This window comes from Drosophila subpulchrella, chromosome 3R (genome assembly GCF_014743375.2).
Source record: "Drosophila subpulchrella strain 33 F10 #4 breed RU33 chromosome 3R, RU_Dsub_v1.1 Primary Assembly, whole genome shotgun sequence".
NCBI classification, from domain to species: Eukaryota; Metazoa; Arthropoda; class Insecta; order Diptera; family Drosophilidae; genus Drosophila; species Drosophila subpulchrella.
This window is the reverse complement of record NC_050609.1, coordinates 18,153,035-18,180,481: the sequence shown is the minus strand read 5'-3', so window position 1 is coordinate 18,180,481 and position 27,447 is coordinate 18,153,035. Positions and strand designations below refer to the sequence as shown.

General features: G+C 38.3%; 3 protein-coding genes and 1 non-coding gene across 4 annotated transcripts; 1 reads left to right on the top strand and 3 right to left on the bottom strand.

Moving 5' to 3' along the window:
* Positions 1–21,418: 21,418 nt before the first annotated feature.
* LOC119560579 lies at positions 21,419–22,580 on the bottom strand. Its single transcript, XM_037874106.1, has 6 exons — positions 22,320–22,580; positions 22,158–22,265; positions 22,043–22,102; positions 21,705–21,737; positions 21,552–21,638; positions 21,419–21,490 (listed from the first exon to the last, which is right to left on the bottom strand). The coding sequence occupies exons 1-6, from the start codon at positions 22,551–22,553 to the stop codon at positions 21,470–21,472; spliced, it is 543 nt and encodes a 180-aa protein (XP_037730034.1). The 5' UTR covers positions 22,554–22,580; the 3' UTR covers positions 21,419–21,469.
* Positions 22,581–22,929: 349 nt separating this feature from the next.
* LOC119557340 (circumsporozoite protein) lies at positions 22,930–24,378 on the bottom strand. Its single transcript, XM_037870079.1, has 5 exons — positions 24,259–24,378; positions 24,088–24,198; positions 23,888–24,025; positions 23,772–23,819; positions 22,930–23,621 (listed from the first exon to the last, which is right to left on the bottom strand). The coding sequence occupies exons 1-5, from the start codon at positions 24,346–24,348 to the stop codon at positions 22,983–22,985; spliced, it is 1,026 nt and encodes a 341-aa protein (XP_037726007.1). The 5' UTR covers positions 24,349–24,378; the 3' UTR covers positions 22,930–22,982.
* A 404-nt stretch (positions 24,379–24,782) lies between these two features.
* Positions 24,783–25,783, bottom strand: LOC119562931. Its single transcript, XM_037876082.1, has 3 exons — positions 25,579–25,783; positions 25,208–25,503; positions 24,783–25,145 (listed from the first exon to the last, which is right to left on the bottom strand). The coding sequence occupies exons 2-3, from the start codon at positions 25,271–25,273 to the stop codon at positions 24,867–24,869; spliced, it is 345 nt and encodes a 114-aa protein (XP_037732010.1). The 5' UTR covers positions 25,274–25,503; positions 25,579–25,783; the 3' UTR covers positions 24,783–24,866.
* Positions 25,784–27,130: 1,347 nt separating this feature from the next.
* On the top strand, positions 27,131–27,210 carry Trnal-uag. The gene has a single exon. It is a non-coding gene; the product is annotated as a tRNA-Leu (tRNA).
* The last annotated feature ends 237 nt before the right edge of the window (positions 27,211–27,447 follow it).

Below are 27,447 nucleotides of genomic sequence, written 5' to 3'. Positions count from 1 at the left end.
CCCTGGAAACTCCGCTGTGGCACTGGGGGAGTTTCCCTCCCACGCCCACTCTCACTCCCATTCTACTCCCTCACTTTCCCATTCTTCTGGAAGGGGGCGACAATAAAAGATAGGTTGGCTGTGGGAGTAAGGGAGAAAGAGAGCCTGCCAAGTCAAACTCCATTAGCTGCCTCTTTCTCGCACACAGCCCCACTCCTTTTCTCTCCCACTCCTTTCCCTCTCTCTCTCCAGCTCTCTCTGCGCAACCTCCGTACAAAAACACCACCAAAGGCACCCCCGCTCCTTCCCCTCCTGCGAAGATTTTTGCGCGTGTCGCTCTCTCGACTCCAAAAACTCCAAAGAGAGCGGTGGAGAGAGTGCTCGGAGAGTGGGGCGAGCACAACTTTCCATGTTCTTGATCGTGAATTTTCTATGCTACTGGGGCCTTGAAACCTTGAAAAATTGTTGTTGGCGACCACGAATGAAGTCGAAGTGGAGCGAAAGAGAGGACGGGAGAGTGGGTGGGGGCGGGCGGTTTTGTGTGTGCAACTGGAGAGTGGGAGAGGGACAGAGATAAATTGGAGTTTGGCGCAGCATTTGCCGCATTACGTCAGTACGTCCTCCCTCGTTCTTCCCCCCTCCTCCCCGCGCTCCTTTTGGAGTCGTGTTTGTGTGAGTGGAGATTTCTGGAATACAGTGGCGGGCAAAATAATAGTAATTCTAGAATTCTAAGTCTCAGTTACCTTTAAAAAAAATTTAATATATAGTTTTTAATAAAAAGGACGTATTTTTAGTGGATTTGCAACTACAAAATGTATAGCCTACTTTTTGGCGCTTTTGCTGAGGACCCAATAAAATGGTTATAAGTTCATAGCTACCTTATTTCACAAGTTATGACTGATAACATACAAAACAAGTCCGATTGTTTTTATAAAACTTTGCTTTTATATTGGTTCTTAAAAATATTTTAATGCGAAGTAGTTCAATTAAATAATATTTTAATGTTCCTAACATTTACCCAACAGGATGATACTAATTCTAAATTTTTTATAATATATATCTTTGTAGATTATATTATTTTGCCACAACTGTAAGTGTGTGGCTATGTTTCGCCTGTGTGAGTGTATGTATATTTGCACATGAAACATTTTTCCATTTTCCTAGGCTGGCTCTTGCGTTGTTTTCCGCCTCTTGGGTTTCCTTTTCATCGCATTTATTTGGCTTCGCTCGGTTCTCACTTGCCCCACAACTCCCTTTTATCCCCCGATTTGTTCACCCCACCCACTTTCCTTTCTTTTTCTGCGGAGTTTTGTCGAAGTTTGAGAACATTCTCTTCCTTAACCGAGGTCGCGTTTCTATGTGTGGGTACAAGTGGAGTGGGGTGGCATAAAAAAAGTGAGTGGGCGGGGAAAAAGGGGAGAGTAAAAGTGGGAGAAGGAAAGTGGAAGGCACAAGGTGTTTCATATTGGGATTTTTCCACATCCAAATATAACAATAAAAGAAAAATAAGGGTCATAATGAAATATATATGTATGTTTGTTTTTTAAAATGATATAATAGCCAACATGAAACAGATATTATATGGACTGTTTTAAATATATATATTTAGAAAAACTTGTCATATATATTAAAATTATTTCAACATGTTTCGTTTAAGACTACAACTTTAAAATAATAATATATACTAATCAATTCTACCTTATATGGTTAAGGGTCTTTCCCATATGCGCTAAGAAAATGGAAAAAAGGTCATGTAAAAGCTTGCCAAGAAAATGATATATTCAAAATTAAAGATTGTTAATATCTGATATATGTGATACTTAAATAATTTAGAAAATCTTGTTATAAGACATAGATTTAATCTTTTCCCTCGGTGGACTTTGAAAATAGAAACTGCTGGTGGGGATCTTTTGCTTTATCGGCATTTTATATCGCCTCGTTCTGTTTATTTTTACTGCGCACTTTGTTTGGCGATTTTGATATTTTGTTGCGTAGATTTTATCTATGGGGCAACATACTTATGCTCATAGTTATGCTCGTATTTATTTCTGCGGTCGTCCGAGTGACTCATAAAAATTCTTGGGGGTTACGGGGTGTAGAATAGTGGGCAGGGGTCTTTGAAAGGGCGGGTTGCAACAAATTCATGTGTGTCTTGCCATAAGACGCTTACACGACTTAATAAAGTTAGGAACACAAACATTTTTGGACATCAAATAGAGAAAGATGAAAGGGAAACATGAAAATATTAAAATGCATACATATAAAAAACCGAAAATTTGTGTGACCTCAGAATGTGTTCAAGGTGTTAGCTAAAGAAATTTTTTTTTATGATGTTGTAAGCTCAATTATTTTATTATTATCCTATACTAATTTAGAGGAAATATAATTTCAGCTAACTATTAAAGTGAACCTGTGTTGTATCGTGCGAATTTATTTACAAACAACTTTTTCAACTATTAAATATATTAAATAAGTGATATGTATTTTTAATTTTTTTTAAACTTTTTTAATCCGTCTTTTTCTATAGGAATTTTATTTTAGAACTCGAAATCTTCTTTCCCTTTTTCAGCAATCGAAATATGTTCTCTGCCACGTCATTCGCTTGGCTGATTTTCCTTTTGTTTTTCCGTTTTTGTTATTTTTTCTCGCTTTTTGCAAACGAAAATGAAAGTTCTGGCTGAAAATACAAATACAAAAACACTCTCCCGGAAGCAACCCCCAAATACACAGGAAAATGGCATGTGTATACAGAAAGAGCTCCACAAAATGTTGGAGCTCCTCCCATCGGGAAAACCCCAACCTTCCCTTTCGGCACCCACACTTCTGCTTAAAATTTCATTTATTTATTTTTGGTCATTTATTATGGCAATTTAAAATTTCACTAGGGCCGCCAGAGTTCTGCAGCCCAATCTCTCGTTTTCGATGTGTATATAGTGTATATGTGCAGTCTGCGACATGAATATCAGGGCAGCTGGCGTCACAGCGGTTTAGCAGGTTAATTACATGGCACCAGACCACACCTCCCGATTTCCTCCCCCTCCCAATTATTTGACAGCCCAACTTGCAACAAGTCGGTGTAGAATATAGATTTTTGGACTATGTGATTCCCCTTAATCAAGGTGTTATTTAATGGAATTTATTTACTTTTAGTAGGAAATCTAAAGAATTCGCGTCTTGTTGCTAGGCAGACAAAAGCTCATTAGCTTGCGTAAAATAGTTTTAATGTTCTTAAAAGATAAAGACAATCTCTCAGTAAGACACATGTTTATTTTAGGAATTTCTCAGTTAAGATAAGGTTTTTTTTTCCAACTGACTAGATCTTCTGGAATGCAGTATACCTTTTTATATGAGTAATTACTGGGTACAAAACTACAGTTGACTCAGTTTTGGCAACCTGCTTTTAAGCCCGCCTCCATTGTAATGCAATTTTGTTGTGGCAAAAAAAAATGGTGCAGATGGGTAAAAAATCAAGGGGTTGGGGATGAGAAATGGGGAGTTGGACCTTTGTTGCACTTTCCACGAACATCACGTCATGCGATTTTTTTTGTCATTTGCTTGCGGACCGTTACATCCGCCGGCGCTCTTGTGGGGGAAATGTCACAATTGGAATTGGATTAATGCGCCTCGCTGGTCCGAAGTTGCCCCCTTTGGACTCCACGCCCCTGCCATTTTGCATTTTGATCAAATTTTGCATGTCTGCTTAACCCTTTTGGGTGCAATTAGACCATGACCGTCATCGGTGCACGGAAAAAAGGTTGGATATTAAAAAAAAGTAATGAATCCTGGGTAAGTTTTAGCACAGTACAATATCTATGTTATTTATATTTATCTATACTTATTATTCTTCGGTAGTTCATCACAAAAATGTATTTTTTAAGGTTTTCTTATGTATCAATATTTTTTATGGTACATTGGTCAAATATATATAAAATTGGTCAAATAAATAAATTGGTTTTTTCATCCTCCAGAACATTATAAACAAAATAATAAGCTATTATTATGAATTGAATGAACTCTTCGAATTTTTTATTTACGCATGGCCCAACTACTTTTGGAAAACTTTCCCACAGGATTCCAATTACCCCTTTCAGAGTTCCATGTTGGAATTGCCTCAATTGTGGACTTACGTAATGCTTAGCCCCCACCAAAGAAAAGAATCCCATAAATCAACACATCCGCTCAAGTTCCAGGAACCGCCCATTTCAGAGGCTCCGTCTATTTCATTATAGAATGAAAACCAAATTGTTGCTATTTAATTGGGGGCCAAGTGTGTGGGGGACTGGCTCTCGTAGGAGACCGTGGTCGTTTTGGGGGAAACTGAAGTCTGGAAGTCTGTCAGCGTGCGTAACTACGCATTTGCCATGCGGATTGGCTTGTATTGGATTGGATAGGAGTCGAGTTGAGGAGCCACAAATGGAGGAAGGCAAAATTTCGGGGCATAAATCATTCACATGCTAAACAGCCATGGAGATGGGGTTAAAAGTGTGCAAGGGAATACTCTTTTGTAAAGAAATAGCAAACTTAATAAACATTATAAGCTCCAAATAAGAAAAAAATGTCAAAAGATATAAAAATGGTTTCAAAAACTTATTTATTTCCTAAAAACCAAAACAATAATAAATTTGACGAAAACAAAGCTTGCTGCGTTATTAAAAGATTTATTTTATAAATCGAAAAATGTAATCTTTATGATTCACTTTTTTTTTTAGATATATGTACATATATCACCTTTCCTTGATCTTTTATTGCTACGCCCCTGAAAATGAAACCTTGAGAAACTGTCTCCCTACTCTGGAGCCCTTAAAAACATCTGGCTATTCGAAATTAGACAATCCGCAGAGCTTACACAAAAAAGATCAGAAAAAGCAGACATTGTGGTAAATTAACAAATTAAAATGGACCGAGCTCAAGATCGTCTTCCCATTTCTCTCCACTCCCCTTAAAAGTCCACAATCTTCTCTACGCACATATCGGAAATCTTTATTTTTGGTGCGTTCGGTCCCGTTTTTTATGAATCTATTAATTTTCTACGACCATAGATTTCGTGTGCTTAAAGCAATCAAAGTGCCGCCTATAAAAAACCTAAATTTGCGTGCCCCAAAAATGTGACTATTGAAAAAGGAGGGGTCAAGCTGTCATCTATAAAAAACGAAGCGAGTCACAAAAGTTTTCCTGGAAGTTATGTCTTCTGATTCCCAACGGTTCAATATGTAGATACAAATGGGATTTTTTATTTATGAAAGATTAGTATTTTAACAATTGTTTGCAGAATTCGGAATTTCAAGAAACTTATTTATTATTTAATAATACCACTTAAACTGATATTACTTAATACATTCTTACCCATATCGCCTTAGTTTCTATTATTTAACCTATGCCATTGTTTAGGTTTTCTTACCCATATCGCCTTAGTTTCTATTATTTAACTTATGCCATTGTTTAGGTTTTCCAATTTCCATCTATCAATTCATCTGCCAACCCTTTAGCATTCCGGCCGCAAAGTCAATTGGCTGTCATTAATTTGTGAATGTTGTGTGTCCAGCTCATTGGTTTTTCCTGGAAAACGAAGTGTTCACATTTCCAAGGGGGCAAAGTTCTGTAGAAAATCGGAATTCATTAGCATGGCTCTTGTGCGAATGCGAGTGCAACTGGCCCCCAAAACGCTGCAACGAATCAGCTGCAAATTGGCTAACGAGCCAATATCAAGTGGGTTGAATGGCCCACAATCTGTTAGCCGCATTGAGTAAATGAGCAAAAGTGGGCGGGGCTGGGACTGCAACTGGGCCCAAACGCAAACAATGGCCACTTCGTTAGCCGCTTATCACTATGGGCGAAAAGGAAGGGTTACCATCCATATAGCCAGCTGCAACAACAAATTATCTTCTGACAAATTGTTTGGTGTCAACGCCTGGGGAATTGATGGGCCGATCTGTTGGATATGAGAGCCTACATGTGGAAAAAATTATGGGAAAAGTACTTACACATAAGAATTAATATATATACTTGACTAAATTGTGTGTGATTCTCTTTAATGGCTGTTATTGTTTTATACAATATTTTCAAAGAAATCAAAACTTTTTATGTTTAACTAGGGAATCTAAAGAATTCGCGTCCCGTTTTTAGGCAGACAAAAGCTCATTAGCATGTAAACAATATACAAAGCATAAACTAGCATTTTAAAAGCATTACATTTTAAAATATTTAGTATATGGTAAATCTAACGCTTTATTTATAACTAAATATTATGAACTGTAAGGCATTTCTTAATTAAAAATCAGAACCCTATTTTCAGAATTTTAAAATTATTAAAAAGGGATGGAAAAATGTATAATGAATTATTTAAAATGAATAATAATCACATGGCTTCTTTGAATAAAAAATATTTTTAAAAATTTCAGAATATATTTCCTTGTGCACACATGGGTGGAACAGGGCGTGGTCGTCAATGGCTAATCAGTTGGCAACCGACTCGTTCGGCTATTAGCTAATAATAGGAGAGTCCGAAAGGAGGGGGCACACACATTTTCCTGGCCGGCGAGGTGTTTAAACTTTTTCATGGCCAAACCAAACCCATGGCGAATGCAGTTGCAAACAATTGCAGGAAAATCGGGGGGAAAACGGTGGTATTTTACCAGCTAACAAAGCAAACGATAAGCCAAAAGAGAAGGCAGCCCAAACAAAAGGCATGAAAAGTGAAACAAATGGCAGTGTCAACGCCGCCAATTGAGTCGTTTGCTGTGGAGTGTAGCACCACCGCCTCCTAGCCCCACCCACCAGCCCTGCACCACCACCCGTAGCCTTAAACTTGAGGATGGCTTTGTCGCCGTCTAGGTTTCAAGGCCCCCCGAATCCCCTGGCGGATTCCCTTTCTCTGCTTGTGGCTCCCAAGTCATATGCAAATGCCCTGCGGACGAGGCTGAGGGCCTAGGCAACATCGGCACCACCAGCACAAATATCAGAAACAGAAACAGCACCACTTGCACCACACCAACATCATCGTCGTACACCACCACCCATACCCATGCCCATACTATAACCATACGGTCGGGCACTCAGACACTCGAACACTCATGCCAACCCACACGACTCCCCACAAAACAGTGGAGCATCGCTACATAGTTCGCAAAATCGAAAGTGACTATAGTATTTATATAATGGTCATACCTATGTTGTTCAAATGTTTTAAACAAATATTAGGCTTTTTATCTTAATCTAAACTTAGATCTTAGTTAAAAATATTTTTGTAGGATGAATTTGAAAAAAATTTCACTTTGTTTCTTTTTTTTTTAATTTTATGACACTTATTTAAAAAAAATTTTAAAAAATAATTCTTTAATGTCTTAACAATCCATAAATCAAAAACTTGTAGTTTCACACCTTAAATCTTTATGACATGCCATTGTCTTTATAAGGTGTTAATGGTAAATAATTATTGTATAGATAAAACTTTTATGTTATGCAAACATTTTTAAAGTTGTGTAAATAATGACAACGTGATAATGTAAATATGTTCCTACTAAATATTTCCTAAGACTTTTAGTACAACATCGAACCTTATTAAATATATTTTTTCTATTTCTATTTTCTTTATATTTCGAGTCCTTACTGTACTTGAAGAATGCATGGGTCTTTGCTTGTGCGGATTCTAAAGTTAACCGCATGACGAATCACTTCGCATAAATTGAAACGCTACGTTGCATGCACCACGTCTGGTTAGAGAAAAGAGGCCCAAGCGGGGGAAAAGGGGGCGGCGGAAAAGCGAAGAAAAGGGGCGGGGGAAGAGGGGCTTGGGGGAAGATTTGTAGCTGTTGCGGCTCCTTCAGCGAAATGTGCGTTGCCGCCGCCTCATAATTCTTCAAATGCGTGTGGTGGGTCTCAGGGGGTTAAGAAAGGGGTGTGGAGGGCAAAGGGGGCAGCCCCTTAGGGTAAACTGAAAAAAATAATTTGTGAGAAAAGAACACAAAACTAAAAGGCATTTTTTATTTTCTAGTAAAAAGTATTGCATAGTTTTAGGGGTTACTAATTCTATAATATTTTATTTTTAGGCGTTAGGATATCTTCTACAATTATTATATTTTTTTTACTTCACATCTAAATTTAAAAAAATAAAAAAATGTTTTTAAAAAAGAAAATAATTGATGATATTCGATACCCCCATATGATATTATTTAGTTTCCAGTGCAAAGGGGGTTTGTCAGGGGGCTTAAGAACACCACTGACGCGTTGATGAAAGCCCCTGTCTTCTGTCCCTGTCTCCGTTTTTCCGTCTCCGTCGCAGTTTGCGTCGCCGTCGCAGTCGCAGCTCGTTAAATCGAGCGGCAGACCCCTTCGGAACCCCTTTGGCCCTACGCCCATGGTGCTTAACCCGCAACTGCTAACAATTTATTTGCGTGCATGCTAATTACGCATACACACATACGTGCATTCAATGCCTTTCATGTGTATGCGTTCACTTATCAAGATTACTATGATAATTCTTCTTCAGGCTTTCTTTTGTGCAAAAGTGCTGGCGGGGCTTAACCCTATAGGGTTCCATAGAAAGGGTAAAGCTGCATGAATGAACTGGCGGAGAAGAGGTTCCATCAGCTGCAGAATGGATATGTTAATTGATGTTAAAACTTCACTTTTATGAAACAGTATTTAAGGTCTTCAAAGGGAAACGTATTGACAACCCATTTTTATTTTTTATACAACTTATAGTTTTTTTTTTTGAGAGAAAAATATTAAATTACGTTTACCTAGCTAATAAAAAATTTGGTTTTAAATCCTTTAAAATATTTACAACAATTTAAAATAATATAGGTATTTCTAGACTCCCATAATTTAATTTTCCCCCCAAAAATTGTAATATCTCACGTAGTTCTCATTACTTTTCTGCTACATTTTGTGTCATCTGCTGCTACCTTATTGAGTTAAAATGTATAATTATTTCTGTCTCCTGCGGTTTGTCAGTAACTTCGCTTTTCTGCATTTTTGCATTTCTGCCCTTTGGATTTCACCTTTCGCACCGTTTTGTCATCCAGTGGAGTGCACTTAAAAATGCGCCTGCGATTGCAATTGCAGCGCGACAAGGAAAGTTGGATGATAATTTGCAGCTCGTTGGAGCCATTAAAATATCACTCTTCTCTCTGCGCTTCCCCGATTCTCCCTTTCTCCAGCAATTTCTCCGGGAGAAGAGGCACGCACTGGCCATAAAAAGGGTTCACCTTCCCTGCAACAGTCGCAGTCACAGACGAGTAGTTCATAAATCCATACTTTAATTGGATTAAAAACGGCTCGACTGGGCTCGGCTGGATGCACTCAGAAAACACGCAAGCAATAAGTAGAAAATACTAAACAAAAATAATTGACTTACTTTTTTGTATATATATATATATTAAAAAGTAGAGGAAAATAAATCTTAAATAGGTTTTAATTTTGAATTTCGGGCTATTAGAACTGTAACTAGTAGTTGAATTTTAATTATCTAATTTAATTTAACTAAAAGTATTTTATTTTAGCATTTATAGATACATTTCTTGTGTAGATTTCCAATTTTTTTAACCATTTTGATATTATTTAAAATATTATTTGATCTAATAATATCCATAAATTGTATACAATACCTATAGGTATATAGTAAACAACTTCATATTTGCTATACACGATATACAAAAATATATTCTTAAGTTTATATCGCATTTTATGGTATACCACATACTTCTCTGATTTTCTCAGAGTGTACTTTACAACGTTAGGGAGGTGGTTCGTGGCTTGGGTCGTTGTCTCATTGTTGTCATAGGAGCAGCCGCCACGTCTGACAATCTCCTCGAAGTATACGGCTCTATAGAGCCAGAGACCCCGACCCAGACCCCGTGATTGAGATGATTGAGAGGGGAGTTGTGGGGCTGCGGAGTTCCAAAGACAAGCCCACAAGGCGGGGACAACTTTATTATCTAATTTGAGCGACATGTCAATGCGGATTAGGGTCACACGTATCGCCGAGCAATGCAAAGCCGACAATTGAGATTACGGAGTGCCCGGAGCAGAGCTCTCCATACCCAAAACCAGATCCCCAGAACCAGCTGCACCTACCTGAAAATCGTTAGAAAACACATAAGCCCAGGGTTTGTATCTGAAATTTATCTCTGGTGCATCCGGTGCAGGGTTTTTGCATTCGCCTCCGCCACGAAGAGAAGGGTCTTCCTTACTTCATTTCTGTTTTTTTTTAGCTTTCTGCCGGCGTGGGCAGATCCAGAAAGCCATTGTCTGGGCCTTTTTAATGAACCCTTGAACTTGACACGGCCGCCAGGCCAGTCGGCCCATGTTGCATTGTCTGGCCGGACATAAACAATAATTAATGTGCAGCAGTGTCAGGGCAGCAGTGCCAAAAGGCCATGACCAAAAATGCAGGCGATCCAGGGTCCCTGGGCTGGCCAAAGCCAAAACCAAAACCAGCAACAGAAACACACTCTTCAGAATTCAGATCACACTCGGAAAATTACATTTCGAGTACAAGAACTTCGTTTAAAATTTAGGAAGTCCCTATTACCATAAGAACTTTGTTAATTCTTCAATTTCCAAATACTTCCATCAATAAAGAAGAAGTTCATAAACAATAACATACAATACAATATAAAATAATTTATATTTTACCAACTTTTAAGTACCTATTGTATTCAAAAGTAATTTGGGATATTTAAAATATTTTATATGATATTTTATCATAAGATTATTTCTAGCAAGAACATGTGATATGATATGATATCTTTTAGTAATATTATTTCTACAAAAACCTTTGTTATTAAATAAAGGTTAGTTATTTGCCTAAGTGCATCATTCAAAGGCCTGTGTCCGTGTTTTGGTTTCGCCTCCTGGCCATTCCTCAACTTCTGGCGAAGGGTTCCTGTGTTTCCCTTCTTCGAGTGGGTCAGTGGTTAGTTGGGCACCTTTCGAGAGTCTGTAGCGTTCGGTTTCTGAGATCTTTGGCAGTTCGACATTAGAGAAATTGCACACTTGAAATTTATGCCCGGAAAGGGAACATCGGGATGTTCTCCATCTTCCATCATCTTAAATTTTGAGTGGTTGTGTCGTGTCTTGGCAGGCGAGGACATAAAATGAAAACATTTGCGCCTTTTATATGGGACTGGATATTTTTGCTTAACCCTAGAAAGGTTTTTAAGGTAATTAAGTTAGTCATTGAAGGAATGTTGTTTGGGTACATATAATATTTATTAACAGAATGTTTTTTGAAAGTTATTATTATAATTAGTAGTGATAAAGCTTAAAAAATATAATAAATAGACTTGAAAATATTACAATAAAAATATTTATGCTAATTTTTAAGTTCCTAAAATATTAAAAGGATTTCCTTGGGTTAAGAACTTTTACTTGTGGCCAAGAATTTGGTTTTACTCGTTTCGTTTTCGTTCATTTGGCCATTTGCCCCTGCTGACTTCGGGCCAAGTGAGTTGGTAAGATGGTAAGTTGGTGAGTCTGCGGCAGAGGTATTTTCAAGGCCAGAACCGAGAAAATGCAATTTCAAGTGCGGCTCGCTCCCACGAAGGAGATGAAAAGGCCTGAAAAAGGGGGCGGATCGGGGGGCTTGGGCAGGAAGACGTTCTTATTTTTATACTTTAATGCCCTGGCGTATCTGTCGACACCAGCAACAGCAAGCCAGCAACAGCAACATTCATTGCAACTTCGTGCACCGCGTGTAAATATTGCTCCAGCGGATGGACAGGGGCAGGATAAGGGTTAAGGGGCCCCGGGGAGGACAACGACGACATTTAGTGCTAACAATGTTTGTTCTGGCCAGGCGTCGTGCCAAGGCATCCCGAACTCCCAATGCAAGGTACAGTGGGTTGGGGTTACTTAACTTTGATGTATAAAAACAATTTTGGAAATAAATTCAAACGTATTAAAAAAGAATTATAATAAAAGGAAATGCTTTCGCTGTTTAAATTTTTTTTTTTGTTTTCCTAATTTAATAATTACTTACTAGATCTTAAAGAAAGTTTTAAAATAATTTAGTAATGTATGGATGTACCCACATTTTATTTTATTAAAAAAAATTTATCAAGAAATTATAGGGGACTTAGAAATTGTTTTGAACAAATTTTGTGTGTTTTTGAAAGCTGGTTCCATGTTACTTCATTATTAAAATGTGTTTCATATCAATTTAAAAATATAAAAAATATATTTATAGCAATTTTGAAAGTGATTGCTAAACTGCTTTTGATTTGGTGGTGATTCTCTAATATTAAGATACAGTTCTATATAAGTAGACATACTTTCTTGCAATGTTTCGAGCCACTGTGCGCTGAATCCGCTGTTTACTTTGCACGCCGCCTTTGTGCTGATCCCGCGACCAAAGGAAACTCGGAGCTCTGGAAGATTTGGGGGAGTGGGGAGCTGGAAGATGGGAGGCGGGAGGTGGGAGGCGGAGAAACCAGCCCTCTGGCTGTCGCTTTCAAGGTTTTCTGGCGGGGCCCATCCTCCAACCTCCAGCCTCCATCCTCATCTTGTCTGCCGCGAAGTTCCCGGCATGCCGACCGCACATTTCGATGTCATTGAGGATCGCAGTGGATTCTCTGGCGATTGCATGACTGATGAATAGTTGCCCCACGAAGGGGCTGCAACTCCGGGATCCAGAAAATATCGAAGGGGGAAAAGGGCTAAAACCGGCAATACAGCCTCCTGCAATTGTGCGTTAATTGGGGCGGGTGTGAACCGAATGGGATGCTGTTTCCAGTGGCAGAAATAATGAAAATTATCCCTATTAAATGCGCCAATCATAAATCATATTTATGGCAATTGAAAGGCGCGCTAAAGAGATGCCCCCTGCCCCTTTGAAGCACCATAAATTCTAAAACTAATTTCCAAAAGGCAACCCTTTGAACTCGTCTTGGACCTTTGGAACCAACCCCCCTGAGGGACCATAACAAAATTAGCCCACTTTTGTTGTACGATTTTTTTCTCCAGCTTTTCCACATTTTTTTCGTGCTGTTTTTCGTGGCATTTTTAAATTGAATTTTAATTTCCTTGGAAGCCGTAGGAAAAACAGGCCGGCAGCTAATTTAAATTGAGACACATGCAGGCGCCAAATAATTAAAAGAGCCCTTTTCCTTATTCTTTTTTCTAGTTTTTCCTCTCCTTTTTTTCCTGCAACCTGAACCCTCTGGTCGTGATGCAGTACATTTTCCACATGAAATAACCACAAAAAGTGAGACATTTTTTTCGCATTGGAAATGGGTTAAATTTAATTGCTTTTGTCATTTTGATTTGCATTTTGCCCTGTAAGCAATTTGTTTGTGGGCGGGGATTGGACAAAATGTTCCCCAGAGTGTCGTTCATCAAGGGAAGTCTTTGTGCTGCCCAAGAAAGAAGTCGTTCTTCAAAAATGTATTTATATATTTTGGGTTGTATTTTTTGCCCTGACTCGCGGCATAATTAGTGCGGGGTTGGAGAAGGGTTAAAGGTGGCCACTGTCAGCACTAAAAAAACGGAGGCCATAAGTTTAACTTGGGATTTGTGCGGACCTTTGATTTATTGAAGGTCACAGTTGGGGATCGAGGTCCTTTGGTTATCTTCCTCGGCAGTCGAACTTTGAAATTGGGATCCCTCCTTCAAGTACATAAAAACTTTATTGTTCACTTCGATCCGTGGTCGAAAAACAAACAGTTTGATTCTTTTTCAAGAGAATTGCGGCTCATACAGGCGGAGAAAAAATGCTAATAATAAATATTATTATTTATAAATGTATGTTTTTATTTTATAAGGATAAACAAGATGGTATTCTATATAATAATTGTAAGATTTCTATCCCATGATTCTTTCAAAAAAAGGCGTATTATAACATACTATCATAAACCTAATTTTTATAATTTTTCTCAGTATGTTTGGAGTTCCTCTCGAGTTGTTTTCGAAACCATTTCGTTATTTATGGCCATCGCTGAACCGCACTGAGCTTAGCCAGAACTTGACACTTTGGGGCATGGACATTGTGTCATGATGAAATGGAGCCACATGCTTAGAGGAACACAAACACGACTGGGGGATCGGATCGCGTGACAAAACATTTGCTGGCTGCGATTTATAAGGCCAGAGATCCAGAACAAGTGTAAATATTTGGAATAAATCATTCGAGAATGTCGGAGGAGATGGTTTAGAGGGGGTGAGGGGGCCCCAATTAGCGACCGTCGAGGATTCCATTCCCATATTGCAGTTCATCAGTTGCTGAAGACCCCACACCGCCCACCGGGCATATATACCATATATCTGCGACTTAAGATCTAAATACTCGGCGGTACTATTTTTAACCAACACACTCGCAGAGGAGGAAGGAGGATCCCATCTCAGCTGGAGTCGGAACGTGATCTCGAGCCGATAGCCCCATCACGATCCGCGATTAATCAGCCGGCAGCTGGAGATTCATCCTGGATGAGAAATCACTTTTCATTGCAATAGGTATTCGGGTATTTAGGAGGGGATTTTGGGTTTGCTGTAAAGAGTATTATAATATTTCGTGAAAGTATATAATATGTTTTAAAAATATCTTTAAAATGTATGTTAACTGTAACGAATATATTGTATATTTTTATATATTGGCAGATCATTTATCTAAAACTAAGAGAATTCATAAAGTTTTGAATACCTTGAATACAATTATGTAACTTGTATCTTTGGAATCAGTTTCCTTAGGATCTGAAAGGTAATCGTTTTCATGGGTACCTATTATTCCACACTATCTCAACCGGATTGCAACAAAGTTGCATCCGATGAGCTGTCTGCCATCGCGGGGAGTTGCAGAAGGGTTAAATAATTAAATGCCCATTGTGTGGTGGCTTAAAAAAGAGCAAAGTGGAGTGGGTCGGGAAAAGACTGTTCTATCTGCACATGCCAGCAGTCCGAGAAACCTCCTGCCTTACTTTAATTTCTGCTCCTTGTGACACACATAGATGCACATGGCGCACACATACCATATAGTCTTCCCTACTGTGTGTATGATGGGGTCTACCTACTGACACCGACTGCGGCAACAATTGTGTCTACTGCTCAGCCCCCTTTTTTCCCACAGCTCCCCTGATCTTTGCTCCGCCCCTGATAATACTCATGGTATACCCCTGAAATCCACCGGTTCCCTCTATCACATTCTCTCTTTCAACGATCGTTGTGCAATCAGTGGAGCATTAAGTGCGATCGCCTTCGCTTTTGGCTGCAGATTCTACAACTCTGGCTAAAGTAATAGTGCAAGGTAGTGCTAAAATCTGGTTTAACCTTATTTTGTTTTCAAAAGCTGAACACAAAATGTTTTAAAAACTCAAATTAGTGTTATAAGTACCGATTGAAGGAGATTTCTCAATCTAAGTGTGACCAAGTATATAAGAAAGGATGGGATTATTATACCAAAGAGCGTTATCCATGTTATTAGAAAGTAAACAGAATAGGAACCCTGATCTATTTCTTAAAAATCTTTTATTTGTAAAAAAAAAACATTCAACTTTTGTTATGGCTTGATGACACATATCTTATTTTAAGTGTGACCAACTTCAAGTAAGAAGCTTTGACTTATGCAGACACACATACAACAGCTTCGTAAGTAATATTTGTAAGGGACTATTTTCTTGAACCTATCTGTTCCTCCTTCAGCTGCCTGTTCCATTTTTATGCTGCGGCACGTAAAGCTGGAACATTCGTTCGCATCGGATCGCCAAAGTTCGGTACAAAGTTGGGTACATAGCCAGTTCCCTCGCTATATAAGGCGCGTATGTGGAATTCTGCGTTTGTGTGAGGGGGAATCTGCAAGTTGGCGCTGTTGTTGGGCACTAAATAAAAGCGAAACTTGTTTGCGATTTTTTTTCCAATACCCCTCACCCATTGTTCTTCCTCTTGCTGGCAGTCTGCTGGTTGGGGCCTTGAATGGGATCCTGCCTCGCAAACTTGAACTTGCTGGCGTGTCTGTGTGCGAAGAGTGGGGATAGAAGTGAGTCTTCTGCTGTCTCTTTCGCTTGTCAGTTGGAGTATGTACACTGGAAACAAGGTCTAGAAAAGAAAGTCTAAAGAAAATAAATATTATTAACAAGCTATTATTCTAAAGCTTATTTTCTTCCATTTACATGAAAATATTTTATACGTATCCTTAAATCCTAAATTGATGCAATAAATAAGCTAGAGGATTCATTTCGGTTTTGAAATCTTTTATAAATATGTCTATAAGTATGCAATGAAATAACATGAAATATTTTAAGCGATTTTAAAACAGTCATAAAAAAATCTATCAAAAAATTAACATATAAATCGGTATATTTCTTCATTATATTAATTTTAAAAACTATGTTTTAAGTTCTTTTAAAAGTATCAACGTTTTAAATTTTTTTTGTTGTGTACTACCCCTTTTTCCCTTTGCTTCCCTGGTCCCCCAGTATTCTTTTCTGCGGTTTATTTCGGTTTGCCTGGCTTCAGTCGTCTTCGCTGTTTTCTGTTTCTTCGATGATATCATGGCTATATTTTTCTGGATGTGTGTGTCAGTCAGACAGTTGCTACTTCACTTTTTGTGCCCCTTCCTCATATAATTTCTTCTCTGCGTTTTTTGCAACATTATCTCTTTATCAGTTGACAGAGAAGACCTTGAGACGCCTCGCTGCCCATTAAGAATCGCTGCTTAGAAGGGTCCCAAGAGGGGGTTAAAAACACTTATGAAGAGCAGGCTAACAGGAAGCCCTGTCTCCCGACGAAAAAGAGCACAAAATTATAAATTAAATCAGTTTTAACCAGTGCTTACTGCACTTGTTCTTGTTATCCTCCTTTTTGGAAGGCCACAAAAAAGGAAACCCCAAAAAAGCAGACACCAAATTATAATTTTAATAACCATGATGATAATGAACCCTACCCACTGTCCACTCATCAGGGCTTTTGTATTTTCGGGGTTTCGGGGAAGCTCGCTCAGGTGAAACAGGTTGAGCGACCACAAAAAGGCAGGAAAGATGCATTCACGACATAGTAAATTCATATATTTGTGTATATGATTGTGAGCAAAGGTGCACTGAAATAAAATATAATGAAAAGAAATGACCTGTGAAATTTGTCTTGACAAAGTTCGTAGAAATAAGAGGTTTTGAAATATACATCAAGGTGTCTAAAAGTAGGCAATAGTAAATTTACGGAAAAGGTGTTAATGACAGTCGACACTTAATAGAAAACATTGTTTATGCAACTATTTAAAATATATTTTGTAGTGTAATAAATATGTATACTGCCATTTGCACACTCTTGACGTTTACTCATATTTTTTGGACATATATTTTTATGACAACGACAATTTGACAGGCAGACGGACCAAGAAAAGCTGGGGGATGGGACTGGTGCAGTTGGGGGAACGGAGCACAAAACAGAATTATCATAATTATCGAAACTTTTGTTTATGGCAAACATCAGGAGCAGCTTGCGAAGGCATGTGTCTGTTTAAATTGTGTGAAGACATGTGTAGAGGATGCGGTGCCCATTTGTTCAATTTCGGGATCGTTTTATGGCATTCCTTTCAGTTTGCTACCCAAATGCTTTACTCAAAGTTGTACGGAAAAATTCAAATAAATATTATACATATAGGTATCACAAAAATGTAATACCTTTATTATTAATCATACTAGTAATTATAAAGGCAGTAAGTAGTGGTACATACTTTCACCCATTAAAGCATTGCTACCTTGCTTATAAAAGTAAATATATTTGGATTCTTCAAGAACCTCCTCGTATGCTAATTTCATTAAAAAGAATCAACAGATCCACCTTGTTGATTCGCTTCCTGGCGAAATTATTCAGTTTTCCGGTAAGCAGAGATGTGCCTGTCATTGCAGCTATCTTTGAAATAAACCAAAATAATCCTGGCAGTCATTAATCAAGAGTTACTCACTCCTCCGCTGTTTTGCCCAAAACTCTTTTCACTAACTGTTACTTCTGCTGACGGGTTCTGTTTACCCCGCAATTTAAATGAATTTTTTCCACACTTCATTTTCATTTATTCTGTGTCATGCTCTATCATCATTAAAACGTCCAAATCGCTTCCTTTGTGCCTCTATTTTTCGGCAACAATTTGCTTATCTTGATTCACCATCAACAGGCAGACACGAGGGTACCACGAAGTACAGGTGACTGTGTACTTGGGTGGGGTACGTATATCTGGGGTCTGTTGGTGGCACGGAAATCACTTGAGCGTGTTTCCTTTTGACCAGGCCACGTCGGTTGTTTAACGTTTGCACTTTGCGGCTTTCCATTTGGGCTAGCCGCCCCGCCCCGCCCCCTTTTCCACCTGCAGCATTTTCACACTCACTTCATTTAATTTAATTTGTGCATATTTTTTGGGCTGCCGCGGCGAGGAAAAACATTGTAAACTGATACGGGCTTAATGATGTCGAATCCCCCACCCTTTGCGTCTTTGGTCCTAGATGTGTGTTTTAGGTGTTTTTACACTAGAAAAAAATTATTAAGCTCTCTTTTGTTAGTTAAATTATATTTGAAATTTATATAACTTAGAACTTCGTATAAACAGCCTTGTAAAGATTTATTATGTTTTATTTAAATTGTATCGTAAAACGTTTATAGTTAAGAGAGTTACATTTTTATATGAATTTTAGAATTTATTTTAAAAAAGTTTTTTATTAGGGTGTAACTTAAAAGTGTTTTCAAATCTATTAAATAAAATTTCAAAATATTTTATAACTGGTTAAAAGTATATTGATTTTTGAATTCAATTGGTATTTAATTTTAGGAACTCTTTTTTTTTTTAAACTAGTATTTTTCGAACGAGGACTTTTTCCTTAGTGTGACCGTTTCTATGTGTGCCCAAGCATTAATTAATTTTAATGAAGCTGTTGCTAATGTGCGTGTGAAGAGTCGCAAATTACAGACAAAGGTCCGAAAGTTTTATTTTTCGGGAGTGACAGTTGACAGGCTGAAATTGTGGCGATTAATGCTGCAGTTGGTTTTTCTTTTGTTTTGGATCGTGGTCGCGCATCGATAGTTAACCAAATCCCAGATTCGTATCTCCTTTGAAGACCCGGGATTCGATTTTACTTTTCGTTTTGGTCAAGTGTCGATAAGACAACCTTTGGCTTCTCTCACTCTGCAAAATATAAAAAAGGGGCAGGAGGAGCAAAGGCTGCAACGACGTAATCGAAAACCAGTTCTGTGGCTGCAAAAATGTTCATTATAGGGATTTCTCCTTTGTATATTGTGTACATAAGGCTCTAAAAGTGGTTTGGCAACCCTTTTTGACACACAAACACCATTGCAAACCCTCGGGTAAATGCAGTTTTTTTTAACGAGGCACGTACATATGCCTGTTTAGATGCCACTTCGATGCATTTGCAGCTTTTTTTGCTGCATTGCAATCACGCCGCTGTTGCATGTTGCATGATGCATGTGCGTGCCCCTTGCGTCGACAATCAGGGTGGTTCACTCTTGATCTTGGGAGGATTATCATTTCAAGGTTGCCGGTGGCTTGCCAAGAAATATATATACATCTTAGAGATGGAATGTGCTCAATTATTGTTAAAATAGTTTAGATGTGGGTTCAATAGTAGTAAATAAGTCACTAAAAATATATAAAATAATTAGTATTTATTTTTTCTCTAAAAAAAATCAATCTAAAAATTAAAGACATTGTTGGTACTTACTACTTCCTACTACTTATTGATATAAGTCGTAAATGTCAAATACTATTTTGTGCACTAAAGCCTTGTCCGCTCAAGAGAGCGTCCGTAAAAATTTACTTTTTAAGAGTGTTAGGAACCCAATAAATATATTTTTTTAAGAACCTGATACACCCTCACAACATTCAACCGACTCGCTCCCCCTGCTTTATATATAACTCGATTTATGTACGTACTCTGTCAGACTTTGTACATACATTGTTTATGCAATTCTCGTGACTCCTTTTGGTTCTGTTTTCCGCTCGTTGTGGTTTCATATTCGCCTGGCCTTCTGCAGCTCCTCTTCTCCGGGCCTGCTGTTATTGTTTATTCCGCTTTGGCAGCATTCATGCCAATACCATATAGCCGCTCCTCAGAGGAGCAGTCCGTCCGAAAGTCCGCTGCTCCTTAGACCTTGACCACTAACATAGAAACAGGCCATAACCGGTTGGCGGGCCAACTCGATTTGCACAATTGGCCGTCCTGCCAGCAGACCCCCTCTGTTCTCAGTCCCCCAACCATCGCATATATCCCATATATATAAATGCCCATACCCATATATCGAAGTGAAGCCAGTTGCGCGATTCAATTACCGAATCACACCCACACAAATGGTAACTGCGATCCGTGGATTCCGCTTTGAGGTCTTCAGCTGTCAAACCGCCAATTAATGGCCCAAACGTTGACGGACAAAGAGTGTCGCCAGTCATTGAAAACGTTTTCTATTATCATAATTATACCCTTTGATGGAGGGGAATTCAATTATGTCGGAATTTGAAAAAGGGCTATTTTCAGGGTGTTTAGATAATGATCTATAAATCTATTAAAGGAACTATTTAAAATATTATATTATAACATTAAAGATAATATTAATAAAATGTTTTTAGTAATTACCCTACAATCAAACAGTTTTAAAGGGTGTTTAAAATGGACGTTTCCCCATAACTGCAGTCCCCAACTTTCGTCTATTATAATATTTATCTAGCAGTCGCACGCACCTCAGTCAGTCATGTTTAGTGGGCGGGGATTTTTCGTCCAGTGAATTTTAATTGATGCGGGATTATGGGTGCTGCAAGGCCAGGAGGCGACCAAAACCAAAGGGTTGCCGAAATTAATTACCAAAATGTTTGTTAATTTTCATAATTACAGGTCTTGGAGCTGGCACGACTTTTCCTTCTTGTGGGGGAGATCGTGTGTGTAAGCGGAGGAGGAAGAATCGAAATTTGCCGCTCGATAAAGCGACTTAATGGAGGGCCTTTGGGAAATACATACAAGAAATACGACGACGAGCTCTCAGAATGTCTTCCGGAGTGGAGAGACGACCCTCATACCTTTTCCCCCGTAACCCTGAAACCCCGTATAATTTCCATTCCCCTTCGAGATGACCTAGTTCTCGAGGCTGCGAGGAACAAAAGCCACATACTTGTCATAATAAAAATTATTCAAAAACCGGCATGTGTGCATGGTGCTTCCTCCCTCTCCTGATGGATTTTAATTTCTTGTTTTTTTTGGAAATATGATCCCCTAATGTTGTTGGCAATCACGTGTTCCGGACTTCGATTCACCACGTATCATTTGACCCCTTTTCCATTCTTGATTCTAACCCCCGTTTGGGGATCGAGGGATCTCAAGCTAAAAGCAGATGCACTCATTTTCGATTTGGAACCCGACCTTGTTTACTGTTCTTAGATTTCAAAACAACCCAGCTAATTGAGACCCAACTTGTTGATGAACTCTGCCCAAATTGGAACACAAAGAAAGCACTCACTAAGCTCTTTATGCGATTGAATATTTATTTGTTAATTGAACTGCTTGAAAGTTCTTCAGAGGCTGGTGATGGCATTCTGCGAGGGGCACAAAATTCATTACTCATCAGATTAGCAACAGTTTTCAAGAACCACTTACGGCCAGATCGCCTAGGCCAGCATTTAGCTGCTTTATATAGGGGGCAGCGGCATCGGCAGCAGCGGCAATTGTCTTGGCACTCACGGCCTAAAAATAAATGTAGATTTATATAGTATTATTTATGTAGAGTATACAATTTAAAGATGAACTTACTCCTCCTTCGGCGATGATTGAAGCGCCATCGGACTGAAAAGGAGGTAATATTTATTAGTTTTTTTCTGTACTTCTTCATTTAGTAATCCTCCTACTATTTCTATCTATTAAATATGCTTTACAATTACTTTAGCTCAAATATATTCAAGATACTAGACATTATATTATTTAAATGATTGTATAATGTTGCTATGACCTATGAACTTTTTGTATCTCTTCTAATCTTTGTTAAAATATTTATTAGAACTCAATATATATATATATTTATTTAATTTTTATACCATTCCTTAGTTAAAGTCATGTAAGTTTCTTAAGTTAAGGCATTCCTTAAAGCTTACCGAAAGACTGCGAGCCTGGGGACCGGTCTTCATTTGAACACTGAGACTGGTAATGGCATTCTACGAAAACTTGGAAGTAAGCAAAATTTTAAGAGATAGATCAGAAATATCTTACAGCCAAATCGCCGAGTCCAGTGCCAACTCCACCCAAAACATCGCCCAAAAGGTTGGTGGCCTCGGGTTGCACATAATCATTCTCCACTCTCAAACTTGTGATGGCGTTCTAAAATATTGGGGGTATTTTTAAAATTTCAAGGTTATCTAGAAAAGAACTCACAGCCAGATCGCCCAGGGCGTTTCCCATATCGCTAAGGATATTCAGAGTGGTTGGCTGGACGAAGTCCGATTGGGAGCTGGCCACAGCGTTTTCCAGTTGGTGGATGACCTTCTCCCCAGCGACGGCCACTTGGGACACATCCCCCATTAGGGATCCAAAGTTCAGGGTGCCAGCTTGGGAATTTTGGGCCACCAGGACGATGGCAAAAAGGGTTAGGATAGTTGAAGACTGCATGTTAGTGCTTTTCGTAAAGTCAATGAATTACTGAATCACTTCCAGTAGCCACACTGCATTTATAGGCCATTCTTATCTGTGGGTTTGTGTGGGAGTTACTGACTTCTTTGACGCCGCCAATAAAAACAAATCACTCTTGAGTGGTTAATGATTCCCCACTGATTGTCGGCAACATTTTGATTCTGATTGATCAGTTATTTGACTTAACCTCGGGGTATGCCTAACGATATTGTCAATGTTATGTATTCTTAAAAACGACAGTCTCAAGAGGGTCCTAATAACAGGTGGCCAAAAACAAAACCAGCAGTGAAAACAAATAATGACGGGGAATTATCTAAAAAGCTAGGGCTTAAAATAATAAAAAAATGCCGCATTATTAATTGCTCGTTCATTTATTGGGCTAAATGAGTAAAATTATAGAGGAGTACTCTAAAATATGGAGTGAAAAATGCTCCCCGCATCATGTGCAATATTTCCAGCTGCATTTGCAACATCTCCAGCAACATTTCCAGCCGCACTTGCAACATCACCGGCAACATTTGCAGCAGCATTTGCTGCGCTTCCAGCAACATTTCCAGCTGCATTTGCAACGTCTCCAGCAACATTTCCAGCGGCATTTGCAGCACTTCCAGCCACACTTCCAGCAGCATTTGCCGCACTTCCAGCCACACTTCCAGCAGCATTTGCGACACTCGAGGCCGCACCGGCAGCATCGTGAGCAATAGTTCCAGCGGCATTTGCTGCACTTCCAGCTACGCTTCCCGCTGCACTTGCAACATTTCCAGCTACGCTTCCCGCTGCACTTGCAACATTTCCAGCAGCATTCGCTGCACTTCCAGCCACACTCGAGGCCGCGCCGGCAGCGTCGTGAGCAACAGTTCCAGCGGCACCAGCCACACTCGAGGCCACACTTCCAGCAGCGCTGGCCACATTATGTGCAGCATTTGCGGCCGATACTGCAGCCTTTTCAGCGGCTTTGTCAACAACTCCATCATTGTAGCAAGTACAAGCACAGGTAACCGCAGGATTTTCAGTGTCACTGACGGTTTCCCTCTTGGAGACAGATTTCTAAAATATGTAAAAGTTAATAAAGTAATTTATAATTTGGGGTTTTCAAATCAAGTTAATAGCTATTAAATTTCATATATACAGCTTTGAAAATAACAGAAATTAAACTTTGTGATTAACTCAATTCATGATTATAAATTAAATGAGTACCTTAGTTGTTTGGCTGGCAGATTGAGTTTTACTTTCTGCACTGGCTGCCTGAAAATACATATTAAATAATTGTTATTACCATTATGATATATTAAATTACAATATTTATAACTTACCGCTTCCTGGGCGACTAGGTGTCCAAAGTTAATGGCACTGTTGGAAGCCTCTTGTCCTAGTAAAGTGCCCTCTTCTCCCAATTCGTGACCAAGAATATTGCCATCCATTCCAAGTTGCCAACTTGATGATGCATTTTCCTATAAATAAATTATATTTTATATTTATAAAGAATTTCTCTGTGCTATTTTGTGCCACCCACCGCTGCTTTTCCATAATTTAAGATGCTTTGGGCGCCTGCTTGACCAAATTGAATGATCTCTTGACCCAATTGATCACCCAAGTCGGAGGAATCTTTACCAATGTCGTTGCCCTAAAGTAGTGTTGCCTAGTTACTTTTAATCCTCTCAATGCATTCAATATATTTAGTTACCAAGGTACTATTCAGCACACTTTTAGCGTTGATCTGGTGTTTTCCCACTAGGGAAATTACCAACAAAAGACTGACTACTATAATTTTCATAATTGAATATCGAACTAAAGATATTAGCGTGTTTTGCTTGGTTTATATACCAAAAATATAGAATTTTTATCTAAGGTGCAAAGTTCCTATCTAAAACCCACTTTGTGATCGATCCATTTTAAACCCAGTACGACTTTTGACAATTATTTCCTCTAGTCTGGGAGGTCAGGAAAGGAAAGTACACAAAATAGTATGAGATAGCGAATTCGATGTCTCCTAGGTCTGGTACGTTATCTGAAAAGTGTCTGGCATTTGATTAAACACCTTAATTATGTTTTGATTACATGTATATTGAATGATAGTTATGCACTTGAAACATATGATTTTATTACCCTTAGAAAGTTCAAGTACAATTTCTTTAAAGCCGTTAACATTGACAACAAATTATGATCCCCCACTTTTTTAAACTTTTTCTTATCGAATGAATAAGCAGTAAAAAGTTATTTTTATTATCAATGAGTAAACATTTTGGGTTCATTGTGTAAGTAAACAAATCAACAGATAGTACGGTTTTATGTCTACATATCTTCGCCTTTGAGCGGTAAGTACTTATAAGGATTGGGCATTCCATTGGGCAGTAATCGACTGTGAGTTCGGCGCATTTTCACTTTCCGGTCCAGAGACTTTTTGGGATTTCGGTAGTTGTTAAATACAAAATTTAGGAAATATTCGGCTTCCCTCTTTTTCTTGCCAGTAAAAGTTGAGTGACTTTTTCCTTTAGGTCGTTCGTATAAAAATCTAACGTGGGCATTGCCGCCGGTTTTGATGTTGAAACTCTTGTTCTCCTCTGAACTCGACTAGGTTAGAACATTAGTTAAATCAATCTAATTTAATTCAACTATTTCAATATGATCCATACCTTTCCCTGGATGTATTTGGTAATTAAGAGTAAAATGCAAAGGTATATTAACAAAAGGGCTGTCATCGTTAAACTGCTTTAAAATTAATATAAATAAAGCCACTAATGTGCTGTACCGTAAAATCAGTTCGATACACTTAATTTGTATTCAAAACGCTTTCTAACTTTTCTTTTTATTTTTACCTAAACATTTATATCTTGGAAAATTTAAGCGTAAGAATAGTCCATTGGGAGTTTGGTTTTGGCTTGGTTTTGGTTTGTTCGGTCCTTTTCTTTATAAAATCTCCAAGTTTTACCTGACAATAAATAAATCCAGCCAATAATAAATAAAATATGTGTTTAAGATATCAAAATAAAGGATTCTGACTCACGAAAGCCTTGGAGATAACTCTGGATTGCTTTCCATCAATGCCGTTGCCCTCTTCAAAGTGTTTTGCCATATTTCCCATTGACGTTTCGATGTTATTTTCAATCCTTTCAATCTCTTTGGATTCTTCTGAGTGGTTATTCAGTTTTACAGATTGGGAAAAAGTTAGCAGGAACAGGCCTACGATGGCCACTGTTTGAGTGACCTGCCGCATCTCATCGATTGGAGAACTTAAACTTAAATTGTAATATATTTAATCCCCGATTCGCCACAGAAAACGCTTTAGAAAATCGCTTCGTTGCACTTCTCCAATCTCGAATATCTCTCCCTGACATATAGTCAATGTCAGCTGTTGGAGTTCTGAGTCAAGCCCCATCGCTTTACGACGATTTTTATGCAGCCCGCCAGCGATTTGATAGATTTTTGCATAAAATGATTCCCAGCACTTCCGTTACGTGACATTTCGGGTGGTGTTCTCCAGCTCACTCGCCTAATGTAAACAAGTTATAAAACGCTCGTAAAAGGCCAGTGCGAAAGCAAAACTATGGCCACATAAAAAGGCTATAAAATCCGTAGCTTCTGTTACCACTCTCGATAAAAAAACGAAGAAAGAGCTGGGGAATGCAACAAGAATATCTAATACACTACACTTTACAAGCCGCAAATAAAATATATCTATGACACGCATATAAACTTAAATATTTTTGTTATACAAAGTGTTTTGAAACGATTTTTGGTATTCAGATAGTCTTTATAATATATAATTAAATAAATTTTAATTATTTAAACAAAGTTTTAGACAAACATTAAAATGGTTTAAGGTGTTAAAAATTTTTGCTTATTATTTCCATTACTAAAAGAATATAATATATTTTAAGAGAAGTCATACTGATACTTGACTATTTATTAAGTACAATAATAACTTAACAAAAAATTCGCAATTTATTCAAAATACATAATACCTTTTATAAGAAGGGCAAACAACAATAACAACAGGATATATTTTTTACGTCTTTTGCGAACTTTGCGAATTGCTAAAATCGTAAGGGAACCTCATGACCTCAAAAGGGGGTTCAAATAACTGAAAACAGGGGAAGTTTGTGTCAAAGGTGTCCGTGTCCCGAACCTCTATTGGAACCCCAACTCTCATTATCGCAAAATCAAAATGCGTTTGTCAATGAATTAGAATCGCTTCGATGGCAATGTCGCTCGTAAAGTATTTGCCTTTGTTACTGCCTTTTTTTGGAAATTTTACTACCGCCAAAATAAGTACGCAAATGGATAGTAGATGGTTTTTCCTTAAGGGGTGAAGTTTTTTTTTGGTTCTTCGTGGGACAATTTACTAAATAATTTTTCGCTGTATCTTAAGCAAAAGCACTCATAAATTGACTATACTTATTTGCTTACTAAGTAATACTACTTTTAAACTACTATTTTTGAGAAAGCGTCGGCAACACTGCACAGAAACCAACCCCAAAATTATGCCAACAAACGTAGTGTGTTCGAGCTCAACAGCCGCTATCTTGAAGTTGCGCATTTGACACGAAACGAACACAGGCAGCGTGGCCGAGCGGTCTAAGGCGCTGGTTTTAGGCACCAGTCCGAAAGGGCGTGGGTTCGAATCCCACCGCTGTCACAGGATTTTTTTTTCTTTTTTATTCACTTATAAAGACTAAAGAAATTCTAATGGCTAGAATAAGATGTCATACCCGAGGAAAATAATAATTTGGTGAGAAAAAACAAATCTGTTTTAAGCCAGGCTACAGTGAAGCCTCAGAACGTTAACTAATTAAAACTATATTAGCTCTTTTTAACATTTTCAAAAAATTAAAAACTAATTGTTATATTAAAAATTTTTTTTTCCTAATTATTA

Excerpts from the sequence above, each read along its gene's own strand:
- LOC119560579 (XM_037874106.1), bottom strand. The coding sequence starts at position 22,553 with ATGCAGTCTTCAACTATCCTAACCCTTTTTGCCATCGTCCTGGTGGCC. Across the intron at positions 22,266-22,319 it reads ACGCCCTGGGCGATCTGGCT|AACGCCATCACAAGTTTGAG; the intron begins GTGAGTTCTTTT and ends CCAATATTTTAG. Across the intron at positions 21,491-21,551 it reads CTGGCCTAGGCGATCTGGCC|AATGCCATCACCAGCCTCTG; the intron begins GTAAGTGGTTCT and ends TGCCCCTCGCAG.
- LOC119557340 (XM_037870079.1), bottom strand. The coding sequence starts at position 24,348 with ATGAAAATTATAGTAGTCAGTCTTTTGTTGGTAATTTCCCTAGTGGGA. Across the intron at positions 24,026-24,087 it reads TAAATTATGGAAAAGCAGCG|GAAAATGCATCATCAAGTTG; the intron begins GTGGGTGGCACA and ends ATTTATTTATAG. Across the intron at positions 23,820-23,887 it reads ACCTAGTCGCCCAGGAAGCG|GCAGCCAGTGCAGAAAGTAA; the intron begins GTAAGTTATAAA and ends ATGTATTTTCAG.
- LOC119562931 (XM_037876082.1), bottom strand. The coding sequence starts at position 25,273 with ATGACAGCCCTTTTGTTAATATACCTTTGCATTTTACTCTTAATTACC. Across the intron at positions 25,146-25,207 it reads CCAAATACATCCAGGGAAAG|TCGAGTTCAGAGGAGAACAA; the intron begins GTATGGATCATA and ends GTTCTAACCTAG.